The following is a 12,576-nucleotide window of genomic DNA, read 5'->3' on the forward strand; positions in this document are numbered from 1 at the left end:
TAAAAGGGTCACGGAGGAGAAAGCTGTTATTAGCTCCTCTGACGCTACAACTGCACAAACAGATGGTCTGCTGGGGAAGCCAATAACTACCTGCAAATTATATGACACCTCGTTTTACTTGATAATTGCCTAGTATTTATTAATTCATGTAAGGGAATCTTACTTTTGTTAAATGACAATATTCATTAACTGGGGTCGACTCTTCTTTTTTGTAAAGGACCAAAACAACAGCTGTTTCCGTCTTCTTACTTTGTGCCAAAACACTGCACAAACATTAATTCACCAAAAAAACAAAGTTCCTCCTCCACTGCATGCACATGGAAGAGAATTCAAGCTCCACACGGTGTCTCAGTATGAATTTACACCCATATCTTTGTGCTTCCCACCTTAAGGAGGGATTTTACCACTTGAGTGTGACCTCTGCAGAGTGCAGAGAGAAGAAGAGGGGGATTTCTGAACGTGCCCTTGTGAGTGAAGATACCTTTAGAAGACTGTAGTACAAAGGGAGATTTGGCCCCCAGGGTGTATAAATGCTAAACAGGCCAAACAGCCTATCATGCCATGTGCTTTTGATCCTCCACCTTTTTAAAATGGAAAACAGCTCCAATGAATTCAGCGCTCCGATTAATCTCTTTAATCCAAAGTGCCCCATTCCACAATACACAGGTAAAGCCTATTGCAGTGTAACTCAACCCAGTTCAAATCAATTAGACAGGCGAGTGTTTTTAAATTCTTTATTTATTCTTCATCTTAAAGATATAAAGGCCAACCATAAGGGAATCCTCTTAAGAAACATATACATGAGGAAAAACAAGCTTCGAATCCAGTCAAAATACTGTGAGGTCTAAGGTCAGTATAGCAAGAAATTAACTCTCATAATACCTTAAAAACACATTTTCTTTCTTTTTTTTTTTTTTTTTTTTTGGATCAATCATAGAAAACCTGACCTGAACAAGAGGGAAACGAGATATCTACAATAACTTCAATGTTGATGAACGGCTGGAAAAAGGAGAAAAAGAAGTTATGTCACCACTAAGTCCAAATCAATTCAACTGAAACTGAGAAATTACTAAATACAACTCATGCAGACTTCAATAACATAGGTAACCGCTTCTGGAACCATCTGCAACAATAATAAATATTGTACAGTGTTTGACACTAGCATCCATCCACAACCAGTGGCACTGCTATCGCCCATGCATTTCTAACTATGTTGCCTGTTTTGCAGCAACCTACATAGAATTAATATTCATTCTCATCAAAACTAATACAATTTAATATTGCACAAGCCCATAATTCATAATTCATGGGGTGGAGAAGGTTTTTAGAATACTGTGACTGGGGCGACAGGAGCGGGTGATATGGCAGGTCGTGTCACATGTGCAGTGGAAGCGTATAAATCATTTTTAATTTGGTTTCTCTCTTGCAGCCTTATCAGCAGGGCCGCAGCTTTGAATCGGATGCATAATTTTGGAACCAAAATGGATGGCAATGGTTGTGTCAACTGCAAACATTTACATTTAACCATTTGAACACATTACTATAAAAAAGTATGGTATATATGTACATCAAAAGATAACACCAGACTGCTGAATAGAGGGATTTTTCCATTACATTTCTGTTTAACCTACAGTGATTTTCTATACAGAGTGAACAAAGAAACTGAAGTCTTTTTTCCATAGTAACTCATTCATATATTTACCATTTGTTCTTCCATGTAAAATACTGTTTTTGGTTTCCCTGTTTTCCAAATGTCAAAATGAAAACATCAGATTTAACAAATGCCAGTAAAAAAAAAAAAATGAAACTGGGTAAATACAAGTGAAAACACAACCAAGTGAAGTAAATACGAGTCTGTGGTGCATAATAATGACAAGCACTTCAGTAGCATATACGCTGTGAGCAGATCCGCCTTGACCTGAGACAGTAACATCCATCAGTCTATTCACTACTTTTAATCTCGGAGTTTGCAACATTTGTAAATTAGTAATATATGCTTTACTTTGATCATCTATTCACTGCTGTTGTTCTTGAAAAAAACAAGAATGACAGATAACATCAAGGAACCTATATGCAAGAAATCGATCAAACTGTCCTAAAGAAGTGGCTTTGAGAATCACAAATCCTACACATTTCAATGCATGCTTCTTCCCCTAAACACTCTATTTGAAGCAGCATGAAGAAAACAAGACTCATTAATGAGACACTTACTGCAATTTACCGACCTAGTCAACCAACACCATAAACTTCACAATTGTCTAAATAACCCACCTCTTGAAAATCTGTAGCAGCCAATAACACAGTACATGCTAATAATGCAGTCACCCCCTTTAATGTAATAAAGCTAAATTTAATAAAGCCCATAACATCATACAATAAAATCGTAAATGACTGTGTAAAAGTATTGTCAGTGATGTTACGATTAACTGGCTGGAAGTAACATTTTTAGCTGGATGAGGTAAGCATTTAATACATTAGTTACTGAAAACCACATTAAAGAATATTTTTTGGATGGATAATGTAAAAATCAATCCATGACTTAACAGTATAATTAAATCTCAGCATTTTTTCTTGCCTCAAGTGCAATTAGGAGCAACATTTCAGCCTTGTGGTGCCAATCTTTAGAGCTCACTCTGTACCAGTGTCCTCTAAATGCCCCGAAATGACTGTGATGGCTCATTAACCAATTATGTCCCACATTCATGGAGATTTATTGTGTTTGTCCTGTGTCTCTGTCCAATTTTTATTTTGTCTGAATCCATTCTGTGTCTTTCAAATTACACACAATTACACAAAGACACAATAAAAACCGGAGGTCCAGTTGGCACAGAATGAATCGATGACATTACCCTGATTTTGAGGGCGTATGGATAGGGGAAAAAGAAATAAGAGGGATCTTAGCTCATATGTTATTGGCTGCTAAACATATATATGTATGTACATTTTTTTACCTAAAGGTTACTGAATACAAGGGTCAACCTGTGATTGTTTCCATATTAAGCAGTTCAACCACAGAAAAAGAACAAGTCAAATATGAACTGAGGATTATTTCTGTCCAAACCACTGCAGGGAAATACTAGGAATACCACACACAGCTATCGATAGAGGGCAACCTCTAGACTTTGAATATTTTGTCTGTTATTTTTCCTCAAAAGACACTTGTCTTTACGCTACCTTAAAAGTGACTTTCGAGCATTCCACAGGAATGCCATCCTCCAGTTTTAATGAGGACAGCAAGGTTATGTGCCAGAAAGTTGAATTATGCTTGGTGACGTGCTGACTGACTAATATGCGAGGAAAAATAAACAACCAAAACCCAAATTTATCAATATATGCTTGGATTCTGTGTCTCTTGAGGGGACATAAAGTGTAGAACATGTGCAAGCTAGTTAATGGAGCTTATGTACATCACAAGCTGTGGGTCTTGGACGTTCAAATGTCCCAGGTAGAAGTGATCCGGGTTCAGAGTCCAGACAACACCAACTGACACAGCAGTAGTCCTGTTACCCCTAACCTCTGACCTGAGATCAGAGACTCACCACCTTTGAACTAGACACCAGGTGGGACAAAATGTGACCCTGGCTCAGCACAGGGTCAGATGTGTATGCTTCCTCTTATCTTTCCCGAGTGATCACAGACTATTGTAACCAGAGTGGTGTTACCTTCGCACAGCGCTCATTCTAACCAAAAAGATGAGTGATCCAGTCAGGAAGTGAATCAAGAAGGAATGCATATGGGTTTGACTCAACCAGGGCCCCAGTGACAGCGGTTAGGGGTAACTTCTCCCACCTCAAACCAGCCAGGGTCAGGGTGGCGGTGTGCTACTCTGGTGTTTGCTGCCCCCTAGAGCTGAGAACAAGGCAGTGCAGGCGTGGCTCAGGAGGAGAAGGGGAGGGAGAGAGAAGAGGAGGGGTAATAGGGTGACGGGAGAAGGTAAAGGAAGAGGGGAGGAATAGAAGGTGACGCTACTCATCACAGCCCAAAAGCTCCATTCGCAGGGTGATGCGCTCGTGCCATGCCCACGGCAGGACACGGATGTAGCGGGCGTAGAATGGCGGCTCAAACACGTTCTTTTTGTGGACGTTGTTGTCGCTGTTGCCGGGGAAGATCTGGACAGAGTCAGAGCAACAGAAATGATTGTTATCATATAATCTCCACATAACAAAAAGCATTTTTGTTCTTGTTTTTGATGAAGTTCCTTTGATCAAACATAAAAGAGGAATACAGGTGACATTTAGAGTTATACCTTATTTGATACTGGGTGCCTTGATTACACTTCACCCTGTACTTTTTCAGTGCATGCCATGTATACCTAAATTTTTAGTTTTTGCTATTTTTTCTTTGGATTTAAAATATAAACTTAAGTGTCAAACCAAGCATGTTATTAACTGATGTCCAGGCTAACAAAGACTCCCTATATAAGCAGCAAGTCTTCATGTGCACTGTGATGGATTATCAAGCTCAGGAATTTTTTTTTTTTTTTTTTTTATAATTTACAACAATGAATGGAATCTTCCACAGTGAAAACAAGCCCTGATATCTATTCTATGTGCAGACAACCTTAAAGATTGACATAAACTTTTTAAATACCTGTATCACACTGGAAGAGACAGATTCAAGTGAAGTAGGAGACTAAACTTTGCTAATAACAAACAGCCCTTCATTCAGACCATTTCGCTGTATGCTGGTGTACAGCTGGCAGGTAAATATAGTTGGATCATTGCATACATATCAAGCACTAATCAAGCCCAGTGTAAACTTAATTGGTTCCACCTCTGAGAGATGCATTTCAGCTGTAACCTTAGTGATCACTGTTTTCTTTTTTCTAAATTTTCCTTGAAAGATAAACAACAATTATGGCTTAGCCTGTGATCTTCACGTTTGTTATTAGGACTGGCTATGAGCATTGTTTTGAACTGAATCAACTATGAATCTTATTATTACTGTTTCACACAGCACATTTAAAATTTTCTAGCATATTTTCATATCACACCTATTTTCATTTCTTCTTCTTTGTCTCAGTATGTTTCACTGCTGTTACTTTGCCTTCATAATGCTCTAAACCCATTTTTCCCTGACTTTTCATTCATTAAAATTAGAAATGTTAGTTACTTGTAATAATACCCCCTATTAGATAAATTTGTACTTAGGATTCATTAAGAACAAAAATAAAACTTATTATTTTGCTTTTGCAATTAAGCATTTTTACACAGGGATCAATTAAGTTTTATTATTATTTTTATTTTATCTTCCTCTATCTCAACATGTGAAAAAGAGCCTCCGGGTCCAGCTGAACTGACCCTGTCGGTTTTGGTGGTGTCATCCTTCACTATAGTCCAGGACTGTCCGTCGTTGCTGTGAGCCACTTTGAAGGCGCTGATAAACTGGATGTTGCCGAAGTCCTTGGCCCCCTGGGTGATAATCCCTGTGATCCTCTTGGGAGACTCCAAGTCAACCTGCGGACACAGAAGAAACGCTGTGATACATACTGCTCAAATCCAACAGTGAGCACTACACTCACCTAAGTGTGCACACTAATTTAGAGCACAGACACTTTTTGGTTAGGATGACGAATGTAAAAGTTTTCATGTACTGGGCTTCGGCTGAATCACAATTGATATTACCTATCAATCAGGGAAAGAATCAACTTTGATACGCAATTGTCACAGATTATTACTTAACCTCTACTGCATTACTTTCTGATATCTATGAAGCTTGTTTTATATCAACATCCTCTAATTATAGCCTACTGATCATACTAATAATTACATTCTTTTTTAGATATAGTCTTTGTATCTGCAGCTCTGTCCCATCCTCTCCTCCCCTACCTGCAGCCATTCCGATCGGTTGTTGGTGGCGGCGGTCCAGGCGTTGGTCTTGCCCTGCTTGTCCAGACGGGCGTAATGCGGGTGCCAGGTGAAGGCCTCGATGCCCCAGGTGCGGAATGTACTGGAAGCAGAAATCTGGCGGTCCGACACCAACCGTGACTTCAGGCCCATTGGCTCCGAACAACCTGCCGTGTTTGAATACACTGTGAAGGTGAGACCAGGAGGAGAGGCAGTGGAAGAGACAGAGAAAGGGAGGAGTGGAAAGAGAGAGAGAGACAGTATGATAGACAGAGGATGGACAGGAAGCAGCCAAAAGCAGCCAGCCAGCGATGTGAAGCAAAAGATGGCCAGCCAGAGAGCTTATGGTGGACGGCAACAGTGGTCGATGCAACAGGAGCAGATACGCCATGCAGGTGAATGCGGAGCTATGAACGTGCAGAGTTAGGCTGACATGGTAGACAAAGAGTGCAATCAGCTCTTTGCTTCTACAGCTATAGTCTAAGTCGATCAAACCCACGTTATGCAATTATACAGTGATCCTCCACAGGTCATCAGCTCATCCTCATCTTCACCGAATCATTTCATTTCAAATCTAAAGTAGAAAGACTATGGACCCAAATCAAGCAAGTATTTGCAGATCTCACTGTATAATTATAAGGCTCTATGTTTTTCAATTACTGTAGGTCAGTGTAGCAGCCGAGCTTACGAGTTGCTGTTTAAGCATAATTTCCTTCAATTATACAGCATTGTTTTACACTTGAGTGATTTAATCAATCAGTGAAATTAAATCAAAATAGAGTTACAGCACATGCCCTTTTATAGTGTTAACACCTCTCATAACTCAATTCTGGTGATTTAAGGATAGATGTCCTTGTTGGAAAAATGGAAACACTTTAACACTTTCTGGACTTTCTGAATTTTGAATGACTTGAATAATTCCTCCAGCTAATGACAACCCCCCACTAAATCTGATATAGAGGATTTTGGGTTAGAACTTACGTTTAACTAATGAAGCCTTAGAAAAGACTGAATATGACCCACAGTGGTCTCAAAAAGCACATGCATGTTGGGATTTTGAGCCGGACTGAGACGTGTGACCCCAAACCAAGACAAGCTACAAACATGAAATTTTCAGTCATGCACAAAAAAGGAAAGCATGCCTGACAGGAGAAGAACAGACGCTATCTGATCACTGTTAGACAAGCATCAAGAGAACATCCAACAAACATCCGCCAGTGTAATGAGGCCAGCCAGTTGGCAAGAACCACACTGGCTTCAGATAAAAAGGAACAGAGAGATGAACAGACATTTGTTGCAGTAAAGACGACTTAAAAGAACCAGATAATACGTTGGCCTGCTGGGACAACAATATTTAGATGATGAATATGACTAATACTTCCTCTGCATCCAAAAAAGTCTGACTAATCTGCACCCTATATATCCTTGCCAATGTTTCCATAACAAAATATGTCCACATGGTCTTGATAAATGTGTTGAAGGATCATCCTGGAATAGGTTTCAACAGGCGGTGTGCATCATCTATCATGCTGCTCTTATTTTTGCTATCTTCACAATGACGCAAAACCTTTATATTATGATCAATCTCTGTGTGCGGGATTCAAAGAAAACTATTAATGAAGTAACATGTAGTGTGTAAAAACAGCACCAAACACCAGTTAAATGCTGGTAAATGAATGTACAGTAGATGACAGTTATTTTCCTACTTTGGTAACTGATTTCGAACATGAAAAGCATGGTTCAGTTGCTACCACAAATCAACAAACTGAAAACAAACAACAGTTGGCTGTAAATAAAGTGTGTGTGTGCCTATGCAGTTTGTGAGAAAGATTTTACCATTGAGCTCACAGCCCACCAGCTCCATGCGCAGGGTGCAGGCCTTGCGACACACTACAGGGATGATGCGGATGTACTGGGCGATGATTGGTGGGTCAAACAGGTTGGTCTTGGTGCCGTCATTGTCCACATTCCCAACAAAAACCTACATGAATAAGGGAATTTTTAGATAAATGTCAACTGCATTATTATTAATAGTATTGGTGGTCATAATAACAGAATTTCATGCAAAATTTCTGATTTATTCCCAAAAAACTGGACAGAATTCATAGTATGATCTGAAACATTCTCTGATTCTCTAAGGAACACTTTCTTCTTTTTCCTTAAAATGTCTCTTCTCAGAAGAGCCATTAAAGTAAAATGTCTATTGTCACTTGACTGATGCAGATGGCCATGTTTTAGTGAGACACAATGATTCTTCTGCAAATGATTGTGAGAGTGCAAATGACTGAACTGTGCAGGAAACATCAGCTTGCTGCTCCCTCTAGTGGTTCATTTCTGTCTTTTGGAAATGTGGTGACCTGGTTTGAGGTTGATGCCATTGTACAACTCCTGCTTTAGTCAAAAACCAATCCCCCATTCCCTAAAATAATCCCCCCAGTACCCTAATTTTCCTGTGTTTCAACTGCCATATCTGCACTGTTGTATCTTTCAAAGTAGCAATGATGTAAATAAAGCAGCTGAAAAGTTGGTGTGTTGCACTGTGTCGAGGTGGGCTGTTCTGTATTGTGTTGTCCTCTCACATGATCCTTCCTGTCTCCGTCTGGTCTATACATGGTGTAGGTCCTGCCGTCCAGGCTGGAGGCCACCTTGAAGGCCTTGATGAATTCTGCTGATCCCATACGGCTGGCGCCCTGCGTCACAATGCCTGTAAAGCGCATCTTCCTCTGCATGTTGATCTGGAATTGTGGGCAAGCCAGCCGACAAAGAGTTATACATGAAAATAAAAGCAAATGGTCACCTTCCCCTTACATAGAGCCTGAGTCTCTATATAAGTTCAACCAAAACATCAAGTGATACAAATGAATCTGGGCAATGCAGATGGCAGATGGTTGTAAAAATATCAGATATTTCAAAGATTATCAGCCTGAAAGTGACTTACTTGTTTGTCCTTCCAAATGAGCCACAGAGGAATCAATCTTAACCCAAAACCATCTGAACAAACTGTGTCAATGCCATGTTTGGAACGGTTTCTATCCCCAGTAATTTAACTTTTACTTCTAAGAATTTCAATTTGTTCCGAAGCTGTATCAGCCCCAGATATTTAAATACAGGAGATGCACTTGTAATCAGGTCAAGACCCTAAGAAAAATCTCACTCTACCTATTTATTGTGCTTATATATTTGTCAATCTACCTACCCAACCATTCACAACTTTGCACTGTCAGTTCTGCTACGTCTTGTGTCTCACCTCTATCCACGGGTTCCTGTCGTGTGCAGCGGCAGTCCAGGCGTTGACCAGGCCCTTGTTGTGGAGGCGGGCCAGCTCAGGGCCCCAGCGCTGCAAGCCCAGGAGGCCATAGTGGACGGACGAGGCTGTGATCTGGGACTCAGCAATTCCACCTCCTTCCATGCCCAGCAGGGATATACAGCCTTTGGGGCGTGGGGAGGGAGAATCAGCGTCTCTTTATTCACCCAGTATAACACACAGGAACTAGTCATAGGGTCTTTATATACTTCCAGTATCCTATCACGATGTCAGTGTTCCAACTGTTGCCATAATGCAAAATTTTGTTGTTCTCCAGCTCATAAAAAATGTAAAGTGGTGTGGTGTCAAGGGTCCACAACAGTTGCTGCTACAGTGGAGAAGAAGAGCTTAAATGCACCATCTAATGCAATGAATGTGTGATCCATTCATATAATTGTCTGATAGTCCCTGATTTCTGCAGAGAACTTATCAAATTCCCCAATTTTCCCTCTGTGGAATATAACCTTCAAAACCTGTGGTATTGACTATGTAAGGGGAAAAAAAGCCAAAAATATATAAGAAAACAAGTTTATCCAAATCCCTTGTGTGTTCAAGGCGTCCAGGTATTTACTAACTGTCTACCTGAGTTGTAAAAACCATAAAAAATAGAAAAGAGTTTGGAATCAGCTTAATAGAATAAAATATTGATTCCTCATTTGGATGCAATCTCTCTGCATGCCTCCTATTGATCATTCTAGAAACTTGCCAGCTGGGCCGCCTTCCAAATCCCATTAACTTTAATGTCTTTTTTCAATCACATTTATCTTAATGCACTACTATTACACCAGTAATATCATACCATTTAACCATTTGATATGGATCCAGCATGTGTGTGTGTGTGTGTGTGTGTGTGTGTGTGTGTGTGTGTGTGTGAGCAAGAGAGTGGGTGAGTGAGAAGGAGAGAGAGAGAGAGAGAGAGAGAGAGAGAGAGAGAGACATGGGAGCAGCCATGGTAACAAAGAATGAGTCAGATTTCTTCTTCGATTTTTAAAAGCAATGCTAAGGCAACAGTAAACATTTAGCCCTATGAAAGTCAGTGCTTGTAGAAAGGGTTACCATTTTACAGTATTCAGTTGGATGGGCTAGGCCAACAGTCTTGAGAGCATTACAGAGTGCAAAGTGCATGTGATGACAGTGATAACGATTTATCAAATTAAAAAAGTAAACACTGTTCATTACATTTCTTCATTTCAACAGCTAATATCCACTTCCTGCTATATCACAAACTCTAATTTGAATTTTGTTTTGCCCTGCCCTCTTACATGCATACATGCATGTATTTTATCAGGTTGCTTTGTTTCCCAAAAAGTATTTATGAATGAGTGTTTGTATGGGCTGTACCTCCCTCGCCAACACTACTCCCTTTCTGCTCTAATAAAAGACACTGCCATTTCCCAACTTGGTTGTAGAGTGCCTTTTTTAAACCATGTTGCCACCCTTTGAGTGTGTGAATGCTGACTGCTCTCACTTACGGAGCTGGCAGTGTTTGCCCACATAGGGGGAGGGGCACCGACAGTTGAAATCTCCATCCAGGTCCCTGCAGGAGCCACCATTCTGACACGGCTGGCCAGCGCAGTCGTTCACATCTACAGAGATAAACCACAGCATCACTTTAGTCATCTAATCAAACAGCTTGTCTAGTCGACTGTTAGCACCAAATCTGAAAGCACAACAGAGTCAGAGGTGTGAGTGAGTTACAGATCATGCATGAGATACAATTTTTGATCCTCCTTATGTTGTCTCAGATCAAAGTTAGCTTCAGCCATGCAAAAGGATTGGACGAGTAGTCGCTGGAAGGTTAAGCAGATGAGCTTGTTTCTGTGAGGTCACTGGTTTGATTTCCCCAATGAGACTGAAAACCTGAGCAGGGAGAGTGAATGAGTATCATCTCCTGTCCAGTGTACCTTTGAGCAAGAAATCTAAGAGCAGCACCAAAGGACAAGAGAAGATGATATAGTTATAGCCTTCCAGGTAACTCAGGGTGAAGGTGTAAATCTACACAGCTGTGTGTGAGTGAACCTAGGTTTAACTAAAAAGCCTGCATTCTGTCTGCATGCTGGTTATAATCAAGTGCACAGGAAACCAAAGGCCCTTTGGTTGGCACAAACGCACAAAGAATTTTTCTCAGCCGAGACACTTCACCTTTTTCCACATGACATTTTTTAGCTGCCTCTCAACATCCCTTTCCTCTTTTTTTGATTCCTACCTTATGCTTTCAACCAAGCAATAACACTGTCTTGCAAGGTAAGTAAATTTTCTGCTTCATTCCAAGTTAACTGATGTTTCACATTGCTGTGATTCTTTGTATCACCTCTTGATGGCGCCTTCACCAACACAATCCATTCAGCCCAGAGTCTGTTTGGGACACATGAGTCAGGAGAGGAAAGCGCATCAGCAGAATGGAACGGGCATAAACTCAAAGTCTTTTTCGTCTCTCGCCCACAAGAACTGCCAGCGTGACTAAACTGCCTTTGAACATGTCCTATATTGACCATACAAGTAAGAAAAAAAAGCACAAATTTAGCCTGCTGTGCAGATGACTGCATGTGAAAAAAGGGGCATTTCACTTAACCTCACAGGGTTTAATCCCCATAGTGGTTGTTATTATGGATGAAAATGCACATAAAGAGCAAACAGATGCTCTGCTTCTTCCCAACACAAACACATATGGCAATATCTCTACCCACATACACTCTCCATAAATAGCTCTGTCTCCAAACATTCAATCTCACATAGTCTCAGTAGGAATACGGTAATTGTGACACAAGCATCCACAAACTCTGGATAACAAGGCGCACAGCCTGGATACTTCTGGCTCTGGGAGCTCACATCACACAAAACACACTATTTCAAGCTGCTGCAGCAGCAGCAGCGGCATATTTTTAACATCAAGCCCTCGACACCAACTTTACAAATAGACTCTTTGATCAATTTACCTTGATGGCACAAGATAGGTAGCAGCTTCCCTTACCTGTATTTGGATTTATTTTGTGCCAAAGTGCAATAAAATGGCCAAACGTGGTGTATTTTTAGAACACGTCCGTCACAAATGATGCAGCCATCCGTTGGGCTCATCAGTAACAAAAGACGACATCCACCCAAGTTTCATCAAAATTGAAATAGTCTGGTCTTAAAGTTGGAAATTTTAACCTTTATATATAGGCTATTGACCCAACAAGGCAAATCAGTGTTTTCTACTCAGCATTAATCACAAAACTCCCATGAGTCCTATCAGTGTATTTTATAAAGCTGGCACACTGTGCAAAGATGGGATATATATAAGATATATTCAGACTTATGAAGGAGCTGTGTAGATCCTAAATATTCTTGGTGCACAACAGTTTATCAAAAACCTTACCGGGCAAAAAGTTAGCATGCTCCAGATGGACAGACATGTGTAACAACACATTGCCAACGACCCACAGA

General features: G+C 40.5%; 1 protein-coding gene across 4 annotated transcripts in view; it reads right to left on the reverse strand.

Annotated features, from left to right (window-relative positions):
* Positions 1–854: 854 nt before the first annotated feature.
* Positions 855–12,576, reverse strand: part of mfge8b (milk fat globule EGF and factor V/VIII domain containing b) — a 29,232-nt gene continuing 17,510 nt past the window's right edge. For 2 of the 4 annotated variants that reach the window (XM_030053766.1, XM_030053769.1), the window contains 7 exons: positions 10,623–10,736; positions 9,094–9,275; positions 8,426–8,581; positions 7,683–7,827; positions 5,829–6,031; positions 5,301–5,456; positions 855–4,109 (listed from right to left, as the gene is read on the reverse strand). In XM_030053766.1, the coding sequence (XP_029909626.1) occupies positions 3,966–4,109; positions 5,301–5,456; positions 5,829–6,031; positions 7,683–7,827; positions 8,426–8,581; positions 9,094–9,275; positions 10,623–10,736 (1,100 nt within the window). In that variant the 3' untranslated portion in view covers positions 855–3,965. The remainder of the gene's footprint in view (positions 4,110–5,300; positions 5,457–5,828; positions 6,032–7,682; positions 7,828–8,425; positions 8,582–9,093; positions 9,276–10,622; positions 10,737–12,576) is intronic. The other 2 variants (XM_030053770.1, XM_030053767.1) reach the window with 1 other exon arrangement.

Source organism: Myripristis murdjan, chromosome 6 (genome assembly GCF_902150065.1).
Source record: "Myripristis murdjan chromosome 6, fMyrMur1.1, whole genome shotgun sequence".
In the NCBI taxonomy this organism is placed as follows: Eukaryota; Metazoa; Chordata; class Actinopteri; order Holocentriformes; family Holocentridae; genus Myripristis; species Myripristis murdjan.